The 27514-nt window shown below is 44.9% G+C and overlaps 1 protein-coding gene across 3 annotated transcripts in view; it reads left to right on the forward strand.

Moving 5' to 3' along the window:
• Window positions 1–27514, forward strand: part of LOC115470367 (serine/threonine-protein phosphatase 2B catalytic subunit beta isoform) — a 129480-nt gene that overhangs the window by 31512 nt on the left and 70454 nt on the right. For all 3 annotated transcript variants that reach the window (XM_030203470.1, XM_030203471.1, XM_030203472.1), the window contains exons 5-6: window positions 15070–15209; window positions 21658–21735. In XM_030203470.1, the coding sequence (XP_030059330.1) occupies window positions 15070–15209; window positions 21658–21735 (218 nt within the window). The remainder of the gene's footprint in view (window positions 1–15069; window positions 15210–21657; window positions 21736–27514) is intronic.

Here is a 27514-nt window from a genome sequence, read left to right on the forward strand (position 1 = left end):
GCCTTAATTCATGATGCAAAGGTGGGGTTTGTGAAGGGCCACATGGTAGCAGAAACCTTTGGAGGATATTAGTATCCTTGGATCAACGCGACAGAAATGATATTCCCTCTGTTGATCAGCTTCAATGCCGAAAAGGCTTTCAATTGTGTGAACTGGGAGTTCCTTTTTGCTACTCTGGAGGCCTATGGTTTCTAGGGACGTTTTGTGTCCGCGGTGAGAGCCCTATATTCCTCATCTCATGCTAAAATTCTTCTTAATAGCTGAGTCAGATTTTTTTTCCCCATTGTATGAGGTACACGTAAGGGGTGCCCTTTATCTCCCCTGTTATTCATACTAACTTTGGAAACCCCTGCTTCATGATATACAAGGATTGCCAGATGTCCGGGGGATATGGTGTGGCCCCTACCATTTTAATTTGGCAGCTTTCACAGATAACATTCTGGTCCATGTATCTCAGCCGCAGCATTTTTGGCGGCTTTGCTGATAATTGTGAGTGAATATGGGGATTATGCAGGTTTTCACCTGAATCTGGAAAAATCAGAGGCTGTTCCTTCTTCGGAACAGTTTGGCCGCCTGTGGGATTCTCGGTTTCCTTTGCGGTGGAAGGATTCCCATTTTATTTATCTGGGCATACAACTGGCAGTGGATGTTCCCTCCATCTATACTCTTAATGTAACTCATGCAACGGTGCTTGGACAGCTGGAGGGATCTGCCATTGTCGCTGACGGGACGTATAGCCCTCAGTATGGTGATACTGCCCTGGTGGCTTTACATTCTCCAAACACTTCCACTTTATCACCTTTGAAAGGACTATCGTATTCTGGTTCACTTGATCACCAAATTTTGTTGGGCTTATCGAAGACCCCAAGTTAAGTTTTCTCTCTTGAATGGGGGGTTGGGATTGGGAATGCCTAATTTACGTCTACAATCTGGCCCGTCTCCTCTGTTATCTATGGGACTTGGATGCATGGGAGATCCTATTTCACACCTTTAGATATTGAGTGGGTCCATTATGCTTCCTTTTCCTTTTTTTTTTTCTTTACTGCATGATGCCAGCTCTCAGATACCTCATCAGTATAGAGGAGGGGACTGTTGCTTCCCCCTTTGCGGCCTGTTTGGCGGGTTTTGATCCGGAGCCTGGGGGTGATTCTATGGTGACAGATTAGCTGCCAATTCGGAGGAATGTTTCCTTTCTGCCGGGTCAGGATAGTATTATATTTCGGTTATGGGAGTGTCAGGGAGTGACTAAATTAGAGCATTTGTTGGGCGAGGAGGGTACTTTTCTTATGAAGTGCTATAGCAAGTAATAGGGGTAGCATGGGGAAATCATTTTGCCTATTGTCAAATTAAGCACTATGTGACCTCCTTAGCGGCGCCTTAGCTTCAGCAGTGCATGGGAGTGAAATTGCAGGGTTTTTTTTATACCAGCTTTGAGAGTGAGATTAGTGTTTCGGGAGCCTATATGGCCCTGTTGGGGTTGGATCATTCTAGGGACCTGCAAGATGTATGGGAGAGGTGGGCTTGTGATTTGGGGTGTGATTTTAATGGACTGGGCTTTGGTTACCAACATACGAGGGATCCCCGCACTTACTAGGTGCACCTGGTTGCAGGAGAGCTACTACCGTGTCCTCTTGAGGGCTTGTGCTCAAACACACTTGGGTGAGGGAAGCCCCGTCACCTCTTTGTGTGAAGTGCACTACCGAGGACAATTCCTTTATCCGTGCCCTCTGGGTGTGCCCTTCGATACAGTGATTTTGGACTGAACTTGGTGCTTGTTTTTCCTCTGTTTTTTTCATTTGTACCCCGCGCTTTCCCACTCATGGCAGGCTCAATGCGGCTTACATGGGGCAATGGAGGGTTAAGTGACTTGCCCAGAGTCACAAGGAGTTGCCTGTGCCTGAAGTGGGAATTAAACTCAGTTCCTCAGTTCCCTAGGACCAAAGTCCACCACCCTAACCACTAGGCCACTCCTCCACTCCATGTCTAGTAGCGCGGAAGTGTATTCTGCATTATTGGACTTCCTCTAATCCTCCTAATTTTTGGCACTGGAGAAATCGAATCCATCTTCTGGCAATATGGGAGGCCAGGGATTCTAGAGGCTTGCCAAAAAGGAAAGGAAGATATTTACAGATTTGGTCACAATACCTGCAAACTTTGTCTCCCTGAGGCCGGAGTATGGTCCCGAATGTATTGTGAGCTACTGCATTTTGAGGGTGGCCTGCCTGGACCTTTAGAGGCCCGAGGATGTCGCTTTTCTATTTTGCTTATATGGGAACTTGCGGAGGTTGGGACCTCGTAGATTTGTGGAAGGGGTACAAGATACATGCTCCTTCCATTCTTGGTGCCTACTTTTGCTTTTGGTGGGGAGAGAGGTTTGCAGCCTTTGATGTCCTGGTTCATTATACAGAGGGGGGGAGTTGGGTGAGGGTGGTGGGGAGGAAGGTGGGAGAGTTGGGCGCTTGGGAAGAGGGTGGAGTTAGGATTTGGAATTAATGTTGTTAAAAGTTTGACGTGTATGCCTTCTGTTATGCTAATTTCTGCATGGACCTTTGATGCTTTACATTTTTCTCTTGTTTATGAGTTTATGCTTTGTCATAAATTGTTAAACACTAAAAAGACCCCACTAAACAGCCAAAATACACAAAAAAAATGCCCCAGTATAACAATGTAAGAACAAAAGAGTATATCAAAAATTGATTACTTACCAGTGCAGCACAAACAGGCTCAGAAGCAATGAACTATCTTCTCCAATCAGCTGCAGCCTGACACACAGGCTGCTCACAAATGCAAATTACTAAATGCCTGGCTATGGTCAAGGTTCCCATTTAAATACTTCCTTCCTCTACATATTAGAACAAATTAAATAGATTCCACAAAGTTGCCAACATACACAAAAAAATGTCCCAGTATAACAAAATAAGAACAAAATAATTCAAAAATTGATCACTCAACCAGTGCAGCACAAGAATTAGGGTCACAAGCAGGGAGCTGTGTTTTCCAAGCAGCCCGACACAGTCTGCTCACAAATGCAGATTACTGAATGCCTAGCGGCTCCCTGGCATTAATGCCAACAAAGCCCACTCACTTTGAATGGGCTCCTTCGGCATTGCTGTTCAGGAGCTGCTAGCGCAGCTTGATGAGGCTCTAAATATTTAATGTTCAAATACCTGCCACATCTTTTATAGTATCAAAAACTAAAAAAAAGTGTATTTTCTGTTTACGTTCACTCACACAAAATAACAAGAAAGTGCAGTCCTATAGAAATCAATGGAGAAAACCATAGCATTTAACACACATGAACAGCTAATATTTAGTAAGGTGCTGGATACCAGGAACTGCTGACTGGCAAGGTATACATGTGTAGAAAAATCAACAAGCACAATTAACATCTATATAATCTTTAGTCTGCATCCTTCTATCACTATATTATTACCTACTCTACATCCCCAGCAATCATGCCAGCATACAGAGAAGCCGGTCTTTATCCATCCCACTCCTGTAGCAACATTTTAGACCTTTATAACCTAATCAATAGGCACATTGACTGGCGTAATGCAATGCAGCACAAGATGCTTTGCTCTTGCTCTTCTCTGAACTGGATTGCATGTCAGTGCTCAAGACACCTATGACACCACACATCAGCCAAGGGGCACCTGCATCCTAAATGAGGACTGTTGACATTATGTCATTGTACATCAAGGAGCACAGCATATCTCACAGCTTATTTGATAACTGAACGCCTATGTGAGCTTGACAGTGCCTGTTTTATAAAGTCAGCAAGAGGTGCCTATTGCATTTATAAAATAGGCTCCCAGAACAATCCCTGGCAATGCAGAAATACAGATACTCTGAAAAAGGTATAAATTTGTGCATGTGCTCTGTGAACACATGTTCTTTATAAAACATACATAGGCATTGCAGCTGTGCCTCTGTTTTACCCAAGTTACACTCCCAGGAAAGTGTACACACAGATCATATAAAAGTAGGCACACAGTTTCCATGTACCTGCTTCTTACATGTGTATGTGGTCACTGAATGTTATAAAAGCCCTTTCTTGTATATAAAATGGGCTTTACATACAGAAAATGCTTTTTAAAATTGAAGAGCTTATTTCCAAAACACGCTAAGTCCATATTAGCTGCATTGGACTTAGAGGGTTTTGGAAATAATGTACTGAACACAGTATAAAAACACTGGTGGTCTGTATGTGCTCATTGGCTCACTGAGGATGGACTTACTGCTGGGAGAGGATTATGGGAAAGGATCAAGGAAAATTCACAGCTTAGGAACAGCAGTAGAGGGAATCTGTCTGGAACCCATGGAGCCTTGGAGCTATGGGTGAATGTCTTTCCCTCTGGTTCCTGTTGCCAGCTGCTCCACTGTGTAATGGTCCCTGAAAGGCTGCAATAAGTAATGAGAGGGAGGGCGTTTGACTCTGCTATATGTTACCACAGCAGTGGGCAAAATTGGAACTGGGAAGGACAAAATGGGAAAGAGTAGATATGGAAGAGAAGGGGTTGAAAAGAGTAAGAAACAAATGGTTGAGAGGGGTGAGTTCTAATATTTTGTCCATTTATTGAATCCTTTGCATACTACTAGGCAGGGCTGCCGAGAGACAGCTGGGTCCAGGGCAGGGCTGCTGCAGCTGTTGCCGCTGCCGCACCTCCCCCCCTTGCCTTCCTGTGTCTGCTTCTTCCTCAGTTTGTTACTCTCCTGCTCCTGTGTTGGGACCCGGGTCTCGATACACAGGAACAGAAGAGAGACCAAGGAAGCAGAACCTTCTGCCTGCCTCCGGAATCCTTGCTGATGCCGTGCTCCCCCTTGGAGGCTGAGCTTGGGAATCTTACCCCCCCCCCCCCTTCCCCGGCAGCCCTGCTACTAAGTATATGGCTTCCTTAAGGCACTCATTAGAGATTATCAGGTTATGAGCTAGTCATTATGTTTATTTTGTATTAATCTGTGTATTGGGGGCAATTTTAAAAGCATCTATACATGTAAATAGCAACTTTTAAATATGTAGATCAGCTGCACAATCAAATAGCAGTTTTGGAAAGCTACTGTTTGTATTTATGCCATGTACAGATTTTAAGAGGACATGGTATGAGTGTGGATAAGGCATTGTTTGGGTAAGCTGAACATCTACACATGTATTCCCATTTTACAAGGGGAACACACCTGTAGCCCAAAAAATATCCACGTTGGTCTTTACTCCTTCCTGGAGGTGTACATATGTGCCAGCTTGAAGGGGCAAGTGCAGAGGTCAATGTAACCCTCTCCCCTACTCCCAAACCCCTTCACAATAACATCTATACCCCCCCAAACCCCTCTTCTATTAAGTAGCTTCCCATTATTTCAGAACCTGTGGGAATAGTTGTGTCCATCAACCAGCGGGTGGAGATAGAGAACAGAAAACTGAGCTGAGACACATCTCTCTTGGCATCCAGTCTAGCTCCTCAGTATTTTCTGTATCCAGCATGTAGATGGACACACTTTTCAGCCTCTGGTTCTGAGTGATTTTCTCCTGGTCCAGTTGATCAGCTGGTCTCCAGTTGAGCTTTGCGGGTGGCTTGAGTCTGCAGAGTCATATCTGGAGATCTTCAGATCCCTGTCGCTGGTGCCCGTGAATTTACTTCTTCCCTCCCTTCTCCTCTCCCCATTTTCCTGTGGAGAAGTTAGAAGGCTTGCTGAAACAAGTCTTTGAAACAGCCTCTTTGGGCCTTCAAGTGACAGTGTGCAGCTCGTTCATGGCTAGAGCATACCTGAAGTGGCATCAGCAGTCGGCAACACAAGATGGTCACCGTAATGCCTAGCTGGAGGCAGGGTTGGCCTACTTGGCAGATGCTGTTTATGACACGTTAGAAGTTAAGGCCTGCAGTCTTTGGCTGTCACAGCACGTTGGCAACTCTGGTTGCGGCATTGTGCAGTGGATGCAGCATCAAAGTTACTTACATCTAATTAACTTCTCATTTGGGTCAAGTGGGTATGTGGAGAAGATCTTAGTAACTTGGTGAAAAAATGGGGAAGTTAAGCCGCAGCGGTTGCCCAAAGATAAGCTTAAATACTCTGGTTGTCTGTCTTCAGGGGGCTCTCGATCTCAGTTTCAAGACAACAGATGGTACCAGCCTGGTCATCTGCAATGTGGTCAGAGGTCCCAATTTCAGGTTCACCAATCTTCCTTTCATGTGGGCAGGAAGTCTTACTCTGTCAGCTAGAGTGCCCAATGTCATCCGAGCTTCACAATGATGTGGGAGTGGTCCACTCTTCTCTTCCTCTGGTGGGAGGATGTGTTCAGGAGGTTTGGAAGGTGTGGGCCAAAATCTTGTCAGACCAGTGGGTTCTGGATATTCTTACAGAAGATTACAAGTTTCTCCCACCCCATCGCTCCTCTCTTCATACAGTCTCCTTGTTGAAAGGGAACCAAGGTGGTTGAGGTTCAGACCACTGTAGATTCCTTGCTGGTACTCTGGGCCATTGTTCCAGTTCCCCAGGCTGAACAGGGACAAGGCAGGTATTATGTCTACTTCATTGTCCCAAAGAAGGAAGGCATCTTTCGTTCGGCCTTAGATCTCAAAGGTATAAACCACTGCTTTTGCATGGAAACAGTAAGAACAATGATGGCCTCAGTTCAAGTGGGAGAATTTCTCACTGCCCTTGATCTCAAGAAGACATGCTTGCATATATCCATATGGCCGCTGCATCAGATGTTTCTACGTTTTGTAGAGTTGGGGCTGTAACTTTCAGTTCAGGGCTTTGCCCTTCGCTCTCGCCATGGCACCATGAATGTTTTCAAGGTTATGGTGGTGGTGGTGGCGGCCTTCCTTCAGTGCCAGAAAATCAAGAGTTCACCCATATCTTGACGACTGGCTCATTCATGTGTCATCCTATCTGACAGCGTGGCAGTGATGGACAAAGTTGTACATCTTCTACAGTCAGTTGGGTGAACAATTTTGAGAAGAGTAGACTAACTCCATCGCAGACGCTGGTGTATCTGGGCATTCTATTCGACACACAGCAAGGGAGAGGATCTTCCTCATGGAACACAGGAGGTCGAAACTGGTTCAACAGATTTGTCTTCTCAGTCAAGGCAGGCCCATGGTCTGGGACTTTATTCAGGTTCTGGGGTCAGTGACAGCGGTGATGGAAGTGATGCCATATGTGTCCATTACAGGACGCTGGTTGCCAGATGGAGTATGCATTGGTGGTTGTTGCCCAGGAATTTGACTGCCAGAGCTCCATGTCCGATAACACAATAGGAGGTGGTAACAACAGATAACAGCAAGTCAAATTGGGGAGCTCATTTCAAGTTCCATCTGGCACAGCGCACCTGGATGTAACAGGAATCTGTGGTCGATAAAACACTTAAAGCTCAACGTAGTGCAGAATGTCTTACATGACTTTGCCTCATTTCTGGTGGAGGCCCTGATCCAAGTTTTCTCAGACAATTTAATGATAATGGCTTATATCAACAAGCAAGGCAGGACCTACAGCCAATCATTGGTGGTAAAGGTGGTCTCACTTAGGTGGAAAAAAATCTTCTCTGTTGGCAGCTCATATTGCTGGATCCTTGAATGTGGAGGTGAATTTTCTCAGCAGGCACTCCTTGGCCCTGGGAGAATAGGAATTATCCAGCCAGGTTTTTCAGCTGGTAATGGATTGATGGGGTTCACCACTTCTGTACTTGAAGACGACGAAAAGGATTGACAAAGTGCCCAAGTTCTTTAGCCATTGGAAAGAACCTGGATTGATGCCTTCCCTCCTTGGCTTATGATAGGCCATGTGTTGAAAAGGATTGCATTGCACCGGGGGGGTAAGATAATTCTTGTAGCCCTGGATTGGCTGCGGAGGCCATGGTACATGGACCTGATTCCAACTGCTGGATGGGAATCTTCCCCGTCTTCCTCAGGTATATGGCCTACCAAAGCAAGGTCTGGTGCTCATGGAAGATCTGTGCCCCTTTGGTCTTACAGCTTAGCCATTGAAAGGGCTTGGAATAAGGTATCTTTCAAAGATATCACCAAAACAGGGAAGACTGGTCTCTAATGCAACCTTGCTATCGGGATGCCCTTAGTAGACGTGTCTTTAAATAAAAAGCAGACAGATTTTCAAGCATGCACATTATCATTGTCAACTGCTGAGCAAGATTTAAATAGGAACAACAAACATAGTTTGAAATGTCTATATGCCAATGCCAGAAGCCTAAGAAATAAGATGGGAGAGTTAGAATATATTGCACTACATGAAAAAATAGATATAATAGGCATCTCTGAGACCTGGTGGAAGGAGGATAACCAGTGGGAAACTGTCATACCAGGATACAAATTATACTGCAGTGATAGAGTAGATCAAATTGGTGGAGGGGGGTAGCATTGTATGTTAAGGGGGGCCTTGAATCGATTAGACTAAAAATTCTGCAGGACGTGAAACCCATCTCAGAATCCCTATGGATTGAAATTCCATTTGTAAAAGGGAAAAGGATAATGATAGGAGTGTACTACCGTCCACCTGGTCAGGATAAACATACAGATGTAGAAATGTTATCAGAAATTAGGGAGGCTAACAAACTGGACAACACAATAATAATGGGTGATTTCAATTACCCTGATATTGACTGGGTAAATGTAACAGGGCATGCTAGTGAGGTAAAATTCCTTGATAAAATCAAGGACTGCTTTATGAAGCAGCTGGTTCAGGAACCAACAAGAGGAGGAACAATTCTAGACCTAGTCCTTAGTGGAGTGCATGATCTAGTACAGGAGGTAATGGTGATTCAGAAAATTGCTTCTTTATTTATTTGTTACATTTGTATCCCACATTTTGTAGACTCAATGTGGCTTACATAGTACTGGAGAGGCCTTTGCAGCAAACTTTCTCGTCCAGGCACAATGCTACCAGCTCAAGTCGCCATCTTGGTCATGCCCCAGAGAAAATATTTTCTTCGCTTACTGAATAATTAACCTCTGGAATGTGTTGCCAGAGAATGTGGCAAAAGCAGCTTAGCAGGAGATTAAAAAAGGTTTGGATATCTTCCTAAAAGAAAAGTTCATACGCCATTATTAAGATGAATTGGGAAAATCTACTGCTTATTTCTAGGATAAGCAGCATAACATGTATTGTACTGTTTTGGGATCTTGTCAGGTAGTTGTGACCTGGATTGGCCACTGTTGGAAGCAGGATACTGGACTTGATGGACCTTCAGTATGACCCATTAAGGCAACACTTATGTTCTTATGAAAAGGTTATTCTGATTCAGTGATTGCTACCTTGCTTCAGGCTTGGAAACACTCTGCATCCATGGAGTATGAGAGGATGTGGAGGACATTCGAGGACTGGACTTTCTCCCTTCTCTGCTCATATCATACGCATTCTAGTGTTTCTCCAGGTAAGCCTTCAGAAAGGATTGATGTTGGCTCCTCTAAAAGTTCAAGTTGCGGCTTTGACCGGTTTCAGTGGCTGACTACAGAAGACCTAGTTCTTTGTGGAGTGCATGATCTGGTGCGGGAGGTAATGGTGATGGGGCTGCTTGATAACAGTAATCATAATATGATCAGATTCGATATTAGCTTTGGAGTAAGTATACGCAAGAAAACTAATACGTTAGCGTTTAACTTTCAGAAAGGAGACTATGATATAATGAAAAGAATAGTGAAAAAAAAGAGGAGTGGCTGCGAGGGTCAAAAATTTACATCTGGTGTGGATGCTGTTCAAAAATATCATCCTGGAAGCCCAGGCCAAATATATTCCGCTTTATTAAAAAAGGAGGAAAGAAGACCAAACTACAGCTGGCATGGTTAAAAAGTGAGGTGAAGGAATCTATTAGAGCTAAGAGAAAATCCATCAGAAAATGGAAGAAGGAATCGACTGAAAATAACAAGAAACAGCATAAGGAATGTCAAGTCAAATGCAAAGCGCTGATAAGGATTGCGTTGGAGGCAAAAACACATAGTAAAAAATTTTTTTTAGGTATATTAAAAGCAGGAAGCTGGTTGGACTGCTAGATGACTCCTCAGTAAAAGGGGCAATCAGGGAAGACAAAGCCATAGCGGAGAGATTACATGAATTGTTTGCTTTGGTCTTCACCAAGGAAGATTTAGGAGAGATACCGGTGCCGGAAATGGTATTCAAATCTGATGAGTTGGAAAAACTGATTGAAATCTCTATAAACCTGAGGGATGTAATGGGGCAATTTGACAAACTGAAGAGTAGCAAATCTCCTGGACCGGTTGGTATCCATCCTAGCGTACTGACAGAATTGAAAAATGAACTTACGGAACTATTGTTAGTAATATGTGGTAGCGGAAGATTGGAGGGTGGCCAATGTAACGCCAGTTTTTTAAAAGGTGCCAGAGGAGATCCGGGAAATTATAGACCGGTGAGCCTGACGTCGGTGCCGTGCAAAATGGTAGAGACTATTATAAAGAACAAAATTACAGAGCATATTCAAAAGCATGGATTAATGAGACAAAGCCAACATGGATTTAGTGAAGGGAAATCTTGCCTCCCCAATCTATTACATTTCTCTGAAGGGGTGAACAAATGTGGATAAAGGTGAGCCGGTTGATATTGTGTGTCTGGATTTTCAAAAGGCGTTTGACAATGTATCTCATGAAAGACTCCAGAGGATATTGGAGAGTCGTGGGATAGGAGGTATTGTCCTATTGTGGATTAAAAACTGGTTAAAAGATAGAAAACAGAGAGTAGGGTTAAATGGTTAGTGTTCTCAATGCAGAAGGGTAGTTAGTAGGGTTCCCCAGGGGGTCTGTGGTGGGACCGGTGCTTTTTTACTTATTTATATATGACCTAGAGGTGGGAGTAACTAGTGAGGTAATTAAATTTGCTGACGACACAAAGTTATTCAAAGTTGTTAAATCGCGAGAGGATTGTGAAAAATTACAAGAGGACCTTACGAGACAGGGAGACTAGGCATCTAAATGGCAGATGACATTTAATGTGAACAAGTGCAAATTGATGCATGTGGGAAAGAGGAACCTGAGTTATAGCTACATCTTGCAAGGTTCCACGTTAGGAGTCACAGACCAAGAAAGGGATCTAGGTGTGGTCGTTGATGATACATTGAAACCTTTAGCTCAGTGTGCTGCGGCAGCTAAGAAAGCAAATAGAATGTTAGGAATTATTAGGAAAGGAATAGAAAACAAAATTGAGGACGTTATAATGCCATTGTATCGCTCCATGGTGCGACCGCACCTCGAATATTGTATTCAATTCTGGTCACCGCATCTCAAAAAAGATATAGTGGAATTAGAAAAGGTGCCGAGAAGGGCGACAAAAATGATAAAGGGGATGGGACGGCTTCCCTGTGAGGAAAGGCTAAAGTGGCTAGGGCTGTTCAGCTTTGAGAAAAGACGGCTGAGGGGAGATAGGCTAGATGTGTATAAAATAATGAGTGGAGTGGAGAGAGGAGACGTGAAGCGTCTGTTTACTCTTTCCTAAATTACTAGGACTAGGGGGCATTCAATGAAGCTACAAAGTAGTAAATTTAAAATGAATCGAAGAAATTTTTTCTTCACTCAACATGTAATTAAACTCTGGAATTCGTTGCCAGAGAATGTGGTAAAGGTGGTTAGCTTAGTGGGGTTTAAAAAAGGTTTGGACGGCTTCCTAAAGGAAAAGTCCATAGACCATTATTAAAATGGACTTGGGGAAAATCCACTGCTTATCAGATTACCGGAGTTGCCTAAAGAGGTTTCACTAACCCAAACCGAAACCCGATGAGCTCCAGCCGTTGAAGTTATTAGACAGAGCTGGGAGCTTACAAGCTAAGTTGTTTTTGTGCATTACTTGCTCATTTACTTAAGTTGATTTTGTGCATTACTTGCTCATTAATTGCAATAATGTTTAATTTTTGAATTTTTGAACAATGGTACCCACGGACATTGTTGTGCCTTTTTGCTGAAATTAATGAACAATATATAGGCAATCTTTTTCACATATGAGCACTAGCGGGTACCATTGGTTGGCTGGAGGTGTTCAATGATTACAAATACATACAGACCGGTGAGCCAGAACAACAGTTGGCACACACGGATATTTCTGACGTTATGAGATAACCTCCTTAGCCGTTTATGGCCCTATTGCAATACGTGAACTTTGTCCAGTTTTTGTTGTGTGCTTTTTACAAATTATTGTTGGACTAAGTTTAGCCATTATTTATTCTTTGTTGTTGTAATTCTAGGATAAGCAGCATAAAATATTTTGTACTTTTTTGGGATCTTTCCAGGTACTTGTAGCCTGAATTGGCCACTATTGGAAACAGGATGCTGGGCTTGATGGACATTTGGTCTGTCCCAGTATGGCAATACTTATGTACTTATATGTACTTATGATGTCTCTTGTGGCTCACCCGCATATCATTTGACTCTTATGGGGAGCAGGCTGCTTGCGGCCTCCCTTTCGTAGGCCATGTCCAGAGTGGAACCTTAATTTAGTTCTTTGGGCTCTTCAGAAGCCTCCTTTTGAGCCATTCCAGAAGGCCTCCTTGAAAGATCTTATGCTAAAGACAGTGTTCTTGTGGCTGTTGTGTCGGCACATAGGGATCTCTTATCAGGATCCCTTTCTCTGCCTTTCGGAGGCAGGGATTTCCCTGTGCACAGTTCCTTTCTTCCTTTCTTCCAAAAGCTGTATCAGCATTTCATCTCAACCAATCTGTGGAGCTTCTTCCTTTGGCAGAGAGGACAAAGAGGCTCAGTATTCGTCCTTGAAACTTCTCTGTTTGTAGAGGCCTCATTAAATATCTGGAATTCACGGATGAGTTTTGCAAATTGGACAGACTGTTTATGCTTTTTGGGTAAGCAGAGGCTTGGCCTCATGGCTTCTAAGCCCACAATTGCTAAATGACTATAAAGTCAGCTTATTTGCTTGTGGGGAAGCGGGCTTCTTATTCTACGAGGCGTACAGCAACATCCTAGGCAGAGACTACCTGTTTCCAGCAGATATTTGCAAGGTCGACTCTGCATACGTTTGTCAGGCACTGCAGGGTGGACGTTGCAGCATTTTTGAGGCTTCCACTCTCGGGGTTACTTTTAAACATCCCACAGGTTCTGGAAGCTATTTAATGGAAGAAGAAATTAGGTCTTACCTGATAATTTTCTTTCCATTAATCTTTCCCACTATTCCAGAGGCCCACCAGACGTCTCTGAGATTTCTAGTTGGTGTGAAGTAATGGGTCAAATAACGACTGTCACCTTGCATGGTGCTTCCTGCATATCGGTTGTTTAGAGGTGAGAGGTCCAAACATGTTTGCTAATCTGGTTAGTGTTAGGTTAACAAGTTGTTTAAGGTTGTGTTTATTTCTGAGTTTATCTTTACTGCTTGTCTATGTAAATACTGATGACATGCTGCACTGGATGCAAAGAGCGATATGTCTGAGCTCAGTTTTCAGTTCTGTATCTCCATCTGCTGGTGGTTGGACACAACTATTCCCACAGGTTCTGGAATAGTGGGAAGGACTACTGGAAGGAAAATTTGTCAGGTAAGACCTCATTTCTCCATTATGAACATCCATTCATCTCCCCTGCACCTGTGAAACCATTAATATCCATCTCCTGATGACATTAACATCCATTTCTTTACCTTCCCTACCCTCCCCCCTTCGGACATCATTAACATCATCCTGTGATGACATTAGCATCCATTCCCTTACCCCGCCCCCCAAGACATCAACATCCAGCTCCCCCATCTCCCCAACCCTTGCCCAGGTCTTCGTGGTGTCTAGTGAGGAGCAGGAACTATCTGTAGTTTCTCCTGCCCCTTCTAGCATCAGGTTCAGAGTGGCAGTGGTCAATCCCTACTCTTGTGGTAGTACTGCTAGGGGTCAAGCATCAAAATAAAAAACATTATTTGGCAGCCTGACTCTTAATGTTAATACTGCGAGACTACAGCTAGGGGTTGACCACCACCATTTTGAACCCATTGCCAAAAGGGGTAGGAGCAACTGGGGATTGCTCTTGTCCCCCTCTAGAAAACGGGGAAACCCCCTGCAAGACCCAGGAGAAGGTGGGATTGCCTTTGTTGGAGGGGATGCGGGGGATGGATGCTGATAGTGATTGATGGGGGTTTGGCGAGAGGAGCATGGATGTTGTTGGTGTTGGGGGGCTCAGGGGGTCTTAATTATTTGGGGAGTATGGGGATGGGGAGGATCAATGCTGTAGGGTGCAGCCATTTTAAGGTGCCTACAGATGTAGAAACCTGAGGCAGGCTCTTTTTTCCATGTGATGGCAAATACAATAATGACATTCAGGCGAGCATGTGTATTTCCAAAAGCTCTGTCTTGGCAGAGTTTTTTGTAAAATATTGGGGGAACTGAAAGTTCCAACCTGGATGTCTTGGTTTCTATCTCTGCGTTCTATGTAAAATAGGATATAGTATTTTAGGAAATTTTTTTTAATTTACTTGCTGTAAGCCGTTTTGGCATACCTTCAAGGTTGATAAAGCAGGGCATAAATACAATATAGTGCATAGTTGCAAAAGGAGGACTGGTGTTTTCATATAGCTTTGTTCTGTGATGTATGAAGAGCTGTTTCTGTCAATTTAGAACCACAATTTTGGCATGTCTTGCTGCTTCAGTGTATTATAACTCATCCTTAATTTTGAGTTACTGAAAGTTGCTTTTAATGAGAAGTTTGAAAATGAAAACAAACAAAAAAATCCCTGCTTATAAACAACCTTAATACCTTTCCACTCTTCTCATAAGAAGCAAACCTCCACCAAATCAGAGGTGAAAGAGTTGGTATCCGTGAGCTAGCTCTTTGAGCTATCCAGTTCTAGAGGCTCTGTATTCCTGTCCAGTATCCTGAGCCAACTGGTCCTAGAGCTGTATCCTTATCCAATCCTGTCAGACTTTCAACCCGGGTATCTTATACCTCTTACTTTTAAAAAACTCAGATCTGTAGGGGGAAAGTTGAGCTCTTCATTCTTTGGGCCCAATTGGTAGTCTGAATAGTGAACTTCACGGAATGATTATTGTTTCATTGTCAATATCTAAACCTATCTGTTAAAAGGAAATATCACAATAGCCTTGTGTAACTGGTGATAACCTACTCCTTTCTTTTATAGTTAGATAGGTTCAAGGAGCCGCCTGCGTTTGGACCCATGTGTGACTTGTTGTGGTCAGATCCCTCTGAAGATTTTGGAAATGAGAAATCACAAGAACATTTTACTCATAACACAGTTCGAGGATGCTCCTATTTTTATAGGTAACAAAACAGTCTGGAATGCTGCTCATACTTTAATAAAATGCATCATGTTCATACGTTTTCCCACCTTCTTTTTTTTAACAATTGTTGATGCTTCTGGTGTCTTGTCTGTTCTTCTCCTTCCTCATCTTTATGTCACGTCTTTCTTCTGCATGCTACTTTTCCCTCTACTGTTTAGGCCTGTAGCATCCTAGAGGTAAAAGATGAAGAGTATAAGTTAGGTAGCTGTCTTTTCAGTTGTTAGAATGTGTAATTAACATTTCAGGGGGAGACAATTTTCAGACTTCCCATGCAGCTTGAAGATTCTGAAGACCTGCAAATTCATTTTCAAAGGAAAACTCCATGCAAAGTTTCCTTTTGAAAATATGCTGATGCCTGCACCATAGGTACAAACTACCCCTAGAAAGTATACACAGTGATTGAAACGTGAAACCATCCTGTGACGGTTATTTCTTTTGTGGCCCTCGCTCTTCCCCCACCGTCTTCTTCTTTTCCTTTTTCTCACAGTTCTGAGGCGAGGTTGTTCCCTCCAGTCGTCTTCACACTTAGCAGTAAGTTCCACAACAAACCCCTCAAACCACAGCCCTGGCTTTTCTACTTTTCAGCCATAAGGTTTGGGCAGCCTCCTCCCTTGCCATGTTTACTTTCATACACTGGCCCACCCACTACTGCCTTATCAAAAAACTCACAGTCCTTGCCTGCTCGATAAGAGTGGTTCTTTGAGGACAAGCAGGCTACTTGTTCTCACATGTGGGTCGATGTCCGCGTCGGCCCAGGAATCTGCATTTTGCAAGCAAAATATAAAAAAGTTTTGACAGAATCTTCTGGCGCACGTGTAGCGCGAACACGTTCCTCAGTTTTCTTTTCTCCTCGTTGAGGTGTGGTAGAGTGTTTTTTTTTTTTTTTTTTCTTGCGCTCCTCTCAGGCTCAGGAAAGAGTCTTTGTTCATTTCGTGGCTTTTTGCCTTATTTTCTTTTCAAATTCTACAGTTAAAAAAAAAAAAAACCACACTGCCTGTAGTTTCTTTATTTTTGCCCCTTTTAAAGTTTCCTTGCTGCGCGGTCGGGTTGTTCCCTTCTTTTTGCACCCTTTTGATTTCACCAAAGCCATTTTTCCTTCCATGTCATCGAAGACACCCAGCGGCTTCAAATGTTGTACTCGGTGCAACCGGACCATCTCAGGTACCGATACCCACGCCTGGTGTATCCAGTGCATTGGGCCCAACCATAGCCCAGCCGCTTGTAGTCTGTGTCTTCGTATGAAGAAACGGACCCAAGCGTCTCAAAGCCCAAAGAGAAAAGCTTTTTGGGGCTCGATCCGGTCCTTCGACATCAGTACCCAGGTCGGCGGCGTTGACATTGACTTCGAGGGAAGCATCAACATGGGGAGCAGAGGTAATAGCTGCTGAAAGACCTATTCGCACTGGGAGCAGTGAGGCATCGAGTGGGTCTCCAGCTGCCTCGATGCCTCCTGTTATGCAGGCCCCCGGCCCCGAGGAGGTGTGAGGATTCCACGTCCTCAGCAGTACCGAGGAGTCTCGATGACGGGCGTCGAGTGAAGGCGAAGAAGCACCTTCATCGTTCTCCTTCGACACACGGTGCCGGCACCCAAGAAGCGTCGGCGCCGAGAGGATCGTTCCCCCTCTATTCATGAGGTGCCGATGCGTCGGTCTTCTGGCAGCCCGTTACCTGCTCCCGAGCCTCGACAGATTCTGCCACCGGCTTCTTTACCGACCCCGCAGCCTTGTCCGACGGCGGCTCTCGATGAGTGCATCAGGGTCCTGCTTCCAGAGCTTCTGGAAGGATTGCTGCGCCAGTCTGCTTCAGTGTCGGGGGTGCTTGCGCCTTCCGTACCATGCAGCTGCATCTGGACCTTCGCCAGTGGTGAGGTCCCCGACCTTAGTGCCGCCTGCTGGATCAGTGTCGGCTGCCACCCAGGTCGACTCCCCTTCGACATCGGTGGAGGAAGCTTTGCCGGAGTCCAGACGGGCGTCGACTTCTCTGCACCACCATCGAGGACGTCGTTCCTTGGCGTCGAGGCAGGCTCAGTTTCGGACTGCTCTGAGAGATGTCTTGTCCGATACTGAAGATGAGTGTTCATGGGAGGAAGAGAAGGATCCCAGGTACTTTTCTTCTGACGAGTCCTATGGGATTCCCTCTGAACCTTCCCCTCCACTAGAAAGGAGACTTTCTCCATCGGAGAGTCTATCCTTTACCTCCTTTGTCTGGGAAATGGCTGCGGCTATTCCCTTCCCTATGGAGGCTGAGGATGAGCCCAGGGCTGAGATGCTTGAGGTCCTGGATTATTCTTCTCCACCCAGAGAGGCTGCAACGGCTCCTTTGCATAATGTACTGAAGGAAGTCCTTATGTGAAACTAGTCATTCCCTCTGTCTAATCCTGTGATCCCGAAAAAGACTGAATCCCAATATCGGATCCATGGGGAACCTGGATTGATGAGGGCTCAGCTACCTCACAATTCCATGGTGGTGGATTCCGCTCTCAAAAGAGGCAAGAGCACTAGGGACTATGCCTCGGCGCCCCCAGGCAGAGAATCTAAAACCTTGGACTCTTTTGGGAGGAAGGCGTATCAGGCCGCTATGCTCGCTGCCAAAATCCAGACATACCAGGTCTTCACGAGCATCCACTTGCGGAACTCGGTGAGGCAACTGTCTAGCTTGGCTGATGCACTCCCTCCGGAGCAGGCCGAGCCTTTTCGCCAGGTGGTCAGGCAGCAGAAGGCGTGTCAAAAATTCCTGGCCAGGGGTATGTTCAACACTTTTGATGTAGCATCCAGGATCGCTGCCCAAGGTATAGTGATGCGCAGACTCTCATGGCTGCGTGTCTCTGACCTGGATCATTCAGTCCAGCAGCGGATGGCGGATGTGCCTTGCCGGGGGGGGGGGGGGGGGGGGTGGGGATAACCTTTTTGGTGAGAAAGTAGAGGATCTAGTTGACCAGCTCAAGAAGCACAAGCCTCAAAAAGGTGCCCGAACTGACCAGATGACCACCGGAGGAAATCTGGTATGACCTCCCCTTACTCCCCCAGTGGTCACCAACCCCCTCCCACCCTAAAAAAAAACAAACTTTAAAAATATTTTTTGCAGCCTCTATGCCAGCCTCAAATATCGTACCCAGCTCCATGACAGCAGTATGCAGGTCCCTGGAGCAGTTTTAGTGGGTACAATGCACTTCAGGCAGGCGGACCCAGGCCCACTCCCCCCCCCCCCCAACCTGTTACACTTGTGGTGGTAAATGTGAGCCCTTCAAAACCCACCAGAAACCCACTGTACCCACATGCAGGTGCCCCCCTTCATCCCTTAGGGCTATGGTAGTGGTGTACAGTTGTGGGGAGAGAGTTTTGGGGGGCTCAGCACACAAGGTAAGGGAGCTATGCACCTGGGAGCAATTTGTGAATTCCACTGCAGTGCCCCCTAGGGTGCCCGGTTGGTGTCCTGGCAAGTGAGGGGGACCAGTGCACTACGAATGCTGGCTCCTCCCACGACCAAAGGGCTTGGATTTGGTCGTTTCTGAGATGGGCGTCCTCGGTTTCCATTATGGCCGAAAATCGGGGACGACTATCTCTAAGGTTGACCTAAATTTCGCGATTTGGGCGTCCCCGACCGTATTATCGAAATGAAAGATGGACGCCCATCTCATTTCGATAATACAGGTTTCCCCGCCCCTTCGTCGGGACGTCCTGCGAGGACGTCCTCAGGAAAACTTGGGCGCCCCTTTCGATTATACCCCTCCACATAGCCTCTGCGCTGCTTGTTTTTATTTGTATTGTTGATATTATTGCTTTGTTAATTTTTTGATTGTAAACCATCTTGCACCCATTGAATTTGGCAGTATATGGATTAGATGAGATTAGTTATGGTTTTGTTCCTTAGAATCTCTGTATGCTCAGGTCCTATTGTGGTCCTGTTCCTCAGGGTCTAGAATGCAGGATGCAATATGTGTTTATCCTGTATGTGGTCCTGTTCCTCAGTATCTAGAGTGCAGGAATACAACCTGCAATTATGTTCCTCCAGGTCCTGGCATAGTCTTCACGAAACAAAGATTCTGCTGCTAATGTACACTCAGTATACATGTTTCTGTAGTAATGGATGTGCTCTCCTGTGTTTGCACGTGCATTATTTGCATATGATTTCTTTATTGCACTAGATGGAAGAATTTTTTTAAAGCAAGCGTTTATGGAACTGTGAGCTAGACTTCAGTGCACATTCTTAATTCACAACTTATTAGTATTTGCTCCAGAAAGAAGAGGTGGTGGGGGGAGGAGGCAAAGTAAGAGGCAGCAGCCACAGAGTGAGGAGACAGGGTTGTGGCTGGGACTGCAGTGGTAGCTTGGGGTTGGCAAGGGAAGTGGGAGGCACTTATCAGGGAGCAATTTTCCTGTATTGATAAGCCACAGAAGATGACATGAAATACTGTGGAAAATACCCTTCCATTTTGATGGACTTGCTAGAAGAGAAGTCTAATAATATTGGGTCCTAGCATATATCCTGTCTCATCTGAATCCAGTTTTCTGCAAGACCAGTACATGTACTGGAACCCTGCTAGAGTTCCTCTGTGTTTTGTTTGAAGTCTCTCTGTCTTGATCCAAGATGGCGACGGTATGAGAAGCGTTGCCAGTCGCATCTCACTCTTTTCTGCGAACGCCACAAAGTTGCTCCTTACCTGAACCCCAGAATGGGGAAAAGGAGAGGCAAGGTCAGGGAGATTCCCTCTCTCCCTGACGGGACAAGTCAGCTTCGGCAGGCTAAGATGGAAGATTTTGCAGTCGCGCTGGGTCCGGGGAAGATTTCTGCTCCGGTAGCTGAGGCTGGCGCTTCGGCGTTAGCAGACAGTGTAGACGGGGCTTCCCTTAGCCCCGTCGAACGTGCGGCTCCTCCACAACCAGGAAGTGAACTTCTCCAGACGAGCCCTGTAGATCAGATCCGAAGTGGAGAGCAGAGCGTGCAGGGAGGGAGCCTTTTGGAGACAAGGGGAGATCAGAGGGACGACAGCTTGGGAGCTCCAGAAGGGACATCGGCTCCTGTACTGCCAGTACAGACAGTGAGTATCCTGGAAAATGCTGCTAAAGCACCCCTTCTTGAATTGACATTGGAGAAAATGGAAAAGCCAGCCGTAGTGACGCTAGAGTCACTATGGGACTTAACCTTTACTGCACATTCCTCCCAACAAACTGTGGTAACTAAAAATGTTGTAATTATTAAGACTTTATCAGGGAGTGGAGGAGTGGCCTAGTGGGGTGGTGGACTTTGGTCCTGGGGAACTGAGGAACTGAGTTCAGTTCCCAGCACAGGCAGCTCCTTGTGACTCTGGGCAAGTCACTTAACACTCCATTGCCCCATGTAAGCCACATTGAGCCTGCCATGAGTGGGAAAGCGTGGGGTACAAATGAAAAAAAAAAAAAAAAACTGCATTAGCCCAATTGCAAAAGACTGAACATCAAGCTGCGGAAGTAAAGTCTCTTACTGAACGAACTAAAAAAATGGAACTTGTGGGTCAAACATTGATTAAAGATAAGAATTTTACTCTCCGAAGGCTGGAATATCTGGAAAATCAGTCCAAGAGACTTAACTTGAGGCTAATAAACTTTCGAAGTTCGCCTCTTATTACCCCTGTACAAATGATTAAAAAATACCTTGTGGAAATATTGGGCATGTCAGAAAATTCACTACCAGCAATAACTAGAGCGTTTTATTTGCCAGCTGATTGTAGAGTGGAGTCAGAAAACCTTCCTCAAGGTGGTGCAGTGATGAATCTGACTACATTTTTGGAGTCATCCTTAGAAGTTGTAACGAAAAGAGCAACATTATTAGTCTCATTTGCTTTAGAAATGAATCGGGATGTAGTACTGAGACTTTCTTTAAGACATTTGGATTCAGTTTTTTGGGGGTCAAAAATAAGAATATATCCAGACTTATCAAGAGAGACTCAGAAGAGGCGTAAAGCCTTTTTGGCTTTGCGCACAAGAACTGTGGCAATAGGAGCTAACTTCCTATTGAAATTTCCTTGTGTATGTAGAATTATGTTTCAATCTAAACAGTTTCAATTTTTTGACCCCAAACAGCTAGAGGAATTTCTACTTAGTAGGGAAGAGGTTAATGTAGTGGTTTAATCCCATATGTACACAGCTTTGGAGTGAATCACTCGGGACGTGACGCTTCATTAATATAATTTACAATGTATGATTATTTCCTTTAGATTATATGATTAATCTTACATCTTGGATTGATTTCTTATTCTTGTGGTCGATAATTATATGAAACTTAAATAGTATTTGCTTGTTTATATAATTTTTCATTTCCAAATTGTGTATTATCATTCATAAATGTGAAATTATGTTTGTTAAGCTTAATAAAAATAAAGTTTAAAAAAATGAAGTCTCTCTGTCTTTAACAAGTATAGGTTACTGTTACTCCTCTTTTTCTCTTCACAGCTATCCTGCTGTTTGTGAATTTTTGCAAAATAATAATTTATTATCAATTATACGAGCCCATGAAGCCCAGGATGCAGGGTAAGTCTTAACTCTATTCTAGTGTACAGAAAAGTACACATGCATATATTGGATAGAAAAAGTGTTGGAATTTTAATACGTTTGAAACTTGAGAGCAGTAATAACAAGCTTAGAGGCTTCCCACTTACTTTACTAACACATACAATTAGTTTTTATAAATGTTAATGCAGAGGGTAGAGGCTGATCAGATTTCAGCTTTGGTACTGACGCTGGCCTGAAATCGGGATATGGCCATATTTTGGTTACGGCCAAAAAGCCAGTGCATTTTCAGATTAAATCGACCCCCCCTATTCCCTCAACAAAAAATGCTGCCCTCCCAATACCCAGCAGAAAGCGCCCCCATTCCACCCTAAGAGAAAGCCACCCAGTACCCTCCCTGGGCTTACCTTAGAAGCCCTAGAGGCATATTTTCAAAGCACTTAGCTTTCCAAAGTTCTATAGGTTTCTATGGAACTTTGGAACGCTAAGTGCTTTGAAAATATGCCTTCTAGTGGCCTAGTTGGGGCAGAAGTGATCCTCAGTTGCTCCTGCTCATGCCAGCTTCACATTCAGAATGGCTGCTGGGACCTCCTGCAGCAGTCTTGCGAAACTGCCACTGAAAGTCTCTACAGCCATTTTGAGATTGGAGCTGGCATAAGCAGGAGCAACTGTGATTCCCAGGGTAGGGAAAGAGAAAGGATGGGGAAGAGAGAGGATAGGAGGAGAAAAACAGAGATGGAGGGAAGAATGGCAGAGAGAGGATAAAAGAGATCTTATCTGTGGATGGAAGGCTTGGGTTGTAGTGAAGGGTGGATACATAGGAGAGAGAGAAGGAAGAAAACAGGATAAACAAAAAGATACAAAGTAATAATCCACACTCAACAAAGTTGGAAAAGTTTGATTTTTAGATTTTTCTAAGTAAGTTCTTTAAATGTATAGCTTTTCAGTAAAAACAATCGGGTCGGTATTCAGCTGCTGTGGTCAGCGTTGTTTTTAAACACTGTCTGCGTTGGCTAAAAACAGTATGGCATCCGGATTGCAGCCTGCACTGAATATCCAGTGTGGTCCAGTATCTGGATAGCAATAATTTCTGGCCTAACATTATCTGGATAATAGTCTGAATGTTGCTACTTTCTGAATATTGGCTGTGCCCATACACCTCCCCAGCACTGTTATCTGGATATATGGCTTTGAAATGTATAGGCAAAATCTTGAAAACCGTACCACTGTGACACAAGGCCTTCTACTGGTGACTAAAACATATATGACCATCTCAGGGAAACAGTGACTAAAGTAGGGGATACAAAATGTTGAGAATGCATATAAAATTCTTTATACAGTAGAAGTGTGGAAATCTGGATGCCAGAAATCCGAACCACCTGAGAATCCGGACCCTTCTCATTTTTGTGCCGACTGCCCGAGAACCTGGAAAACTGCCTGAGAAATCTGGACTCCCCCCCCCCCCCCCATGGTTCAGGTTCTCTCCCGGTCCTGCGTGCTCACTCTCCCTGCACGATCCTTCACGCACTCTCCCCGGCCCTGCCTGCTTACTCCCTCTATAACCTCAAATCCTGAATTCTTCGCAGTCCAGCGGCAACCTTACTCACTGGCCACCTCTGGCATGCCTCGGGCCTTTCCCCTCTGACTTTTGCAGCCCCTTTTGATGCAACATCTTCTCTTCAGAAGGGGTGGGATGGGTCAGAGAGGAAAAGCCCTGGGCATGTCGGAGGCAGCTAGTGAGTAAGGCTGCCTCTGGCACTACGAAGATTTCAGGACTTGAGGTTAGAGAGGGAGCAAATGGGCAGAGCCGGGAGTGAGGGGAAAGACACCAGATTGTGCAGGTAGGGAGGAGAGGAAGGAGGATGCATAGCTATGGGGGGCCCTTGGGGGCATGGGAGAGTGATATGGAAAGACTGCCTGAGAATACGAAAACCTGTACTGACCCAATGCCTGAGCACTACAGATGCTATTCTTGACCCACTACAATCTGGTTTTCGCCCTCTCCACTCAACCGAAACTGCGCTTACTAAAGTCTCCAATGACCTATTACTGGCTAAATCCAGAGGTCAATATTCCATCCTCATTCTTCTTGATCTTTCCGCTGCTTTTGACACTGTCGATCACAGCATACTTCTCGATACCCTGTCCTCACTTGGATTCCAGGGCTCTGTCCTTTCCTGGTTCTCTTCCTACCTCTCCCTCCACACCTTTAGTGTTCACTCTAGTGGATCCTCTTCTACTTCTATCCCTCTGCCTGTCGGCGTACCTCAGGGTTCTGTTCTTGGTCCCCTCCTCTTTTCTATCTACTCTTCTTCCCTTGGTTCATTAATCTCATCCCATGACTTTTCCTACCATCTCTATGCTGATGACTCCCAAATCTACCTTTCTACCCCTGATATCTCACCTTGCATCCAAACCAAAGTTTCAGCGTGCTTGTCTGACATTGCTGTCTGGATGTCTCAACGCCACCTGAAATTAAATATGACCAAAACTGAGCTTCTCATTTTCCCCCCCAAACCCACCTCCCCGCTCCCCCCGTTTTCTATTTCTGTTGATGGCTCTCTCATTCTCCCTGTCTCCTCAGCTCGAAACCTTGGGGTCATCTTTGACTCTTCTCTCTCCTTCTCTGCTCATATCCAGCAGATTGCCAGGACCTGTCGTTTCTTTCTTTACAACATCCGTAAAATCCGCCCCTTTCTTTCCGAGCACTCTACCAAAACCCTCATCCACACCCTTGTCACCTCTCGTTTAGACTACTGCAATCTGCTTCTTGCTGGTCTCCCACTTAGTCACCTCTCCCCCCTCCAGTCGGTTCAAAACTCTGTTGCCCGTCTCGTCTTCCGCCAGGGTCGCTTTACTCATACTACCCCTCTCCTCAAGACCCTTCACTGGCTCCCTATCTGTTTTCGCATCCTGTTCAAACTTCTTCTACTAACCTATAAATGTACTCACTCTGCTGCTCCCCAGTATCTCTCCACACTCGTCCTTCCCTACACCCCTTCCCGTGCACTCCGCTCCATGGATAAATCCTTCTTATCTGTTCCCATCTCCACTACTGCCAACTCCAGACTTTGCGCCTTCTGTCTCGCTGCACCCTACGCCTGGAATAAACTTCCTGAGCCCCTACGTCTTGCCCCATCCTTGGCCACCTTTAAATCTAGACTGAAAGCCCACCTCTTTAACATTGCTTTTGACTCGTAACCACTCGCCTCCACCTACCCTCCTCTCTTCCTTCCCGTTCACATTAATTGATTTGATTTGCTTACTTTATTTATTTATTTATTTATTTTTGTCTATTAGATTGTAAGCTCTTTGAGCAGGGACTGTCTTTCTTCTATGTTTGTGCAGCGCTGCGTACGCCTTGTAGCGCTATAGAAATGCTAAATAGTAGTAGTAATTTCAGGATTTCTACTGTAAATGGTACTATATGCCAATGTGGTTGCTAAAAATGTATAAAATGGGCACGGGCAAATGGAGGACAAAGAGATTTTTACTATATCTGGTGGACATGCCCCAAGGTACAGTCCTTCTTGGAAGCTATATTGAAGATTATCCAACAGATTACATTAGTGGAATACCCCAGAAAGGCGGATCATTTTTTATTACGCTTTAAGCCTATGGGAATAAAACCAGAACTTCATAAATTGGAAGCATGTCTTTTTACAGCCAGTAAGTATATATTTATTTAAAACTTGATATACTGCCTTTTCTAGTAAAAGGCCAAGGCAGTTTATAAAATTCACTAATAGAATAACAAAAATTTTAAAAGAACTGCATTAAAAATAGGAAAAAGTATGCTGATTCAGAAAACAATACATCTAGACCTGTTTACTCTGGGAGACCATACAGGCAATGCAAAGCACTATTACGTAACGGGGGGATTGAAAGCAAGCTAAAAATAGGCCTTTAATAATGTCTTAAATTTGGACAATGAAAGTTCAGTCCTGATATTAGGAGGAAGGCTATTCCAAAGGCTAGGTGACAGAAAAATGCAGAGGATCTAGTGGACTCATAATGAGCATACTTCATAGATACCAGTATTAATTGATTAGTGTCAAGGGACCAGAGAGCACAGGATGGTGTGTATGGTATAACTTTAGCAGATTCCTGGAAGCAGAATACAGCTCCCATGAATAAAGTACTGCAAAAGATGGTTTTTGTTTATCACATGTCAAAACTGATGGCTCTACCACACGGATACTTAACTAAATTTCATAAGGTATGGGACATTTACAAAAACTGGAGGGATCAGAACCGAGAGGAGAACAAGAACAATAATTGTTTCACTAATTAAATAAAGCTATAAAGGGTCTCTTGAGACCTGACTGCTTAAGTTAGTTACAATCCACTGCATCCTTGCAGGAGGGGGTTGGGGGGAGGAAGAGAAATGTCTACCATTGGAAATTGTTATTGTTTAAGTAGTTTGTTGAGCATTGATCTGTAACATACAAAAAATATTCAAACAAAATGTTGAGAATGGCCAAAGCATTCATGTCCTGGATCAATGAGCAGACTGAAAAAGTTATGTTGGAACTCACAAAAAAGGATGAAGTTTGGATCTTTGTATTACAAATTATTTCTTGTAATAGAAAGACAAGCAGAGAAGTGAGGTCCAAAGGAAGAAGGAAAATCCAAGAAGCCAAAAATTGGAAGTAACAATTTTGGTTTATGGTAAATAGTTACAAACAGGCTTATTTTCGAAAGAGAAGAGCGCTCATCTTTCGACACAAATCGGAAGATGGGCGTCCTTCTCATAGGGTTGCCCAAATCGGCATAATCGAAATCCGATTTTGAGCGTCCTCAACTGCTTTCCGTCGCGGGGACGACCAAAGTTCATGTGGGCGTATCGGAAGCATAGCGAAGGCGGGACTGGGGGAGTGCCTAACACATGGGCGTCCTCGACCGATAATGGAAAAAAGAAGGGCGTCCCAGACAAGCACTTGGGTGACTTGGTCCATTTTTTCTTATGACCAAGCCTCAAAAAGGTGCCCGAACTGACCAGATGACCACCGAAGGGAATCGGGGATGACCTCCCCTTACTCCCCCAGTGGTCACTAACTTCCTCCCACCCTAAAAAAAAACCAAAACTTTAAAAATATTTTTTCCAGCCTCTATGCCAGCTTCAAATATCATACCCAGCTCCATGACAGCAGTATGCAGGTCCCTGGAGCAGTTTTAGTGGGTACTGCAGTGCACTTCAGGCAGGCGGATCCAAGCCGATTCCCCCCTACCTGTTACACTTGTGGTGGTAAATGTGAGCCCTCCAAAACCCACCATAAACCCACTGTACCCACATGTAGGTGCCCCCCTTCATCCCTAAGGGCTCTGGTATTGGTGTACAGTTGTGGGGAGTGGGGTTGGGGGGGGGTTGGGTGGCTCAGCACACAAGATAAGGGAGCTATGCACCTGGGAGCTTTTTCTGACGTCCACTGCAGTGCTCTCTAGGGTGCCCGGTTGGTGTCCTGGCATGTGAAGGGGACCAGTGCAGTACGAATGCTGGCTCCTCCCATGACCAAATGGCTTGGATTTGGTCGTTTCTGAGATGGGCGTCCTCGGTTTCCATTATCGCCGAAAACCGGGGATGACCATCTCTAAGGTCGACCATCTCTAAGGTCGACCTAAATGTTGAGATATGGGCGTCCCCGACCCATCTTGTTTCGATAATACGGGTTTCCCCGCCCCTTCGCGGGTACGTCCTGCGAGGACGTCCTCAGGAAATCCTGGGCGCCCCATTCGATTATGCCCCTCAAAGTAGTCAACGCTTGTAAAATAAAAATGCAGGACTCAACGTAGGCCGTGT

The sequence above is a fragment of the Microcaecilia unicolor genome, chromosome 5, assembly GCF_901765095.1.
Source record: "Microcaecilia unicolor chromosome 5, aMicUni1.1, whole genome shotgun sequence".
Lineage (NCBI taxonomy): Eukaryota > Metazoa > Chordata > Amphibia > Gymnophiona > Siphonopidae > Microcaecilia > Microcaecilia unicolor.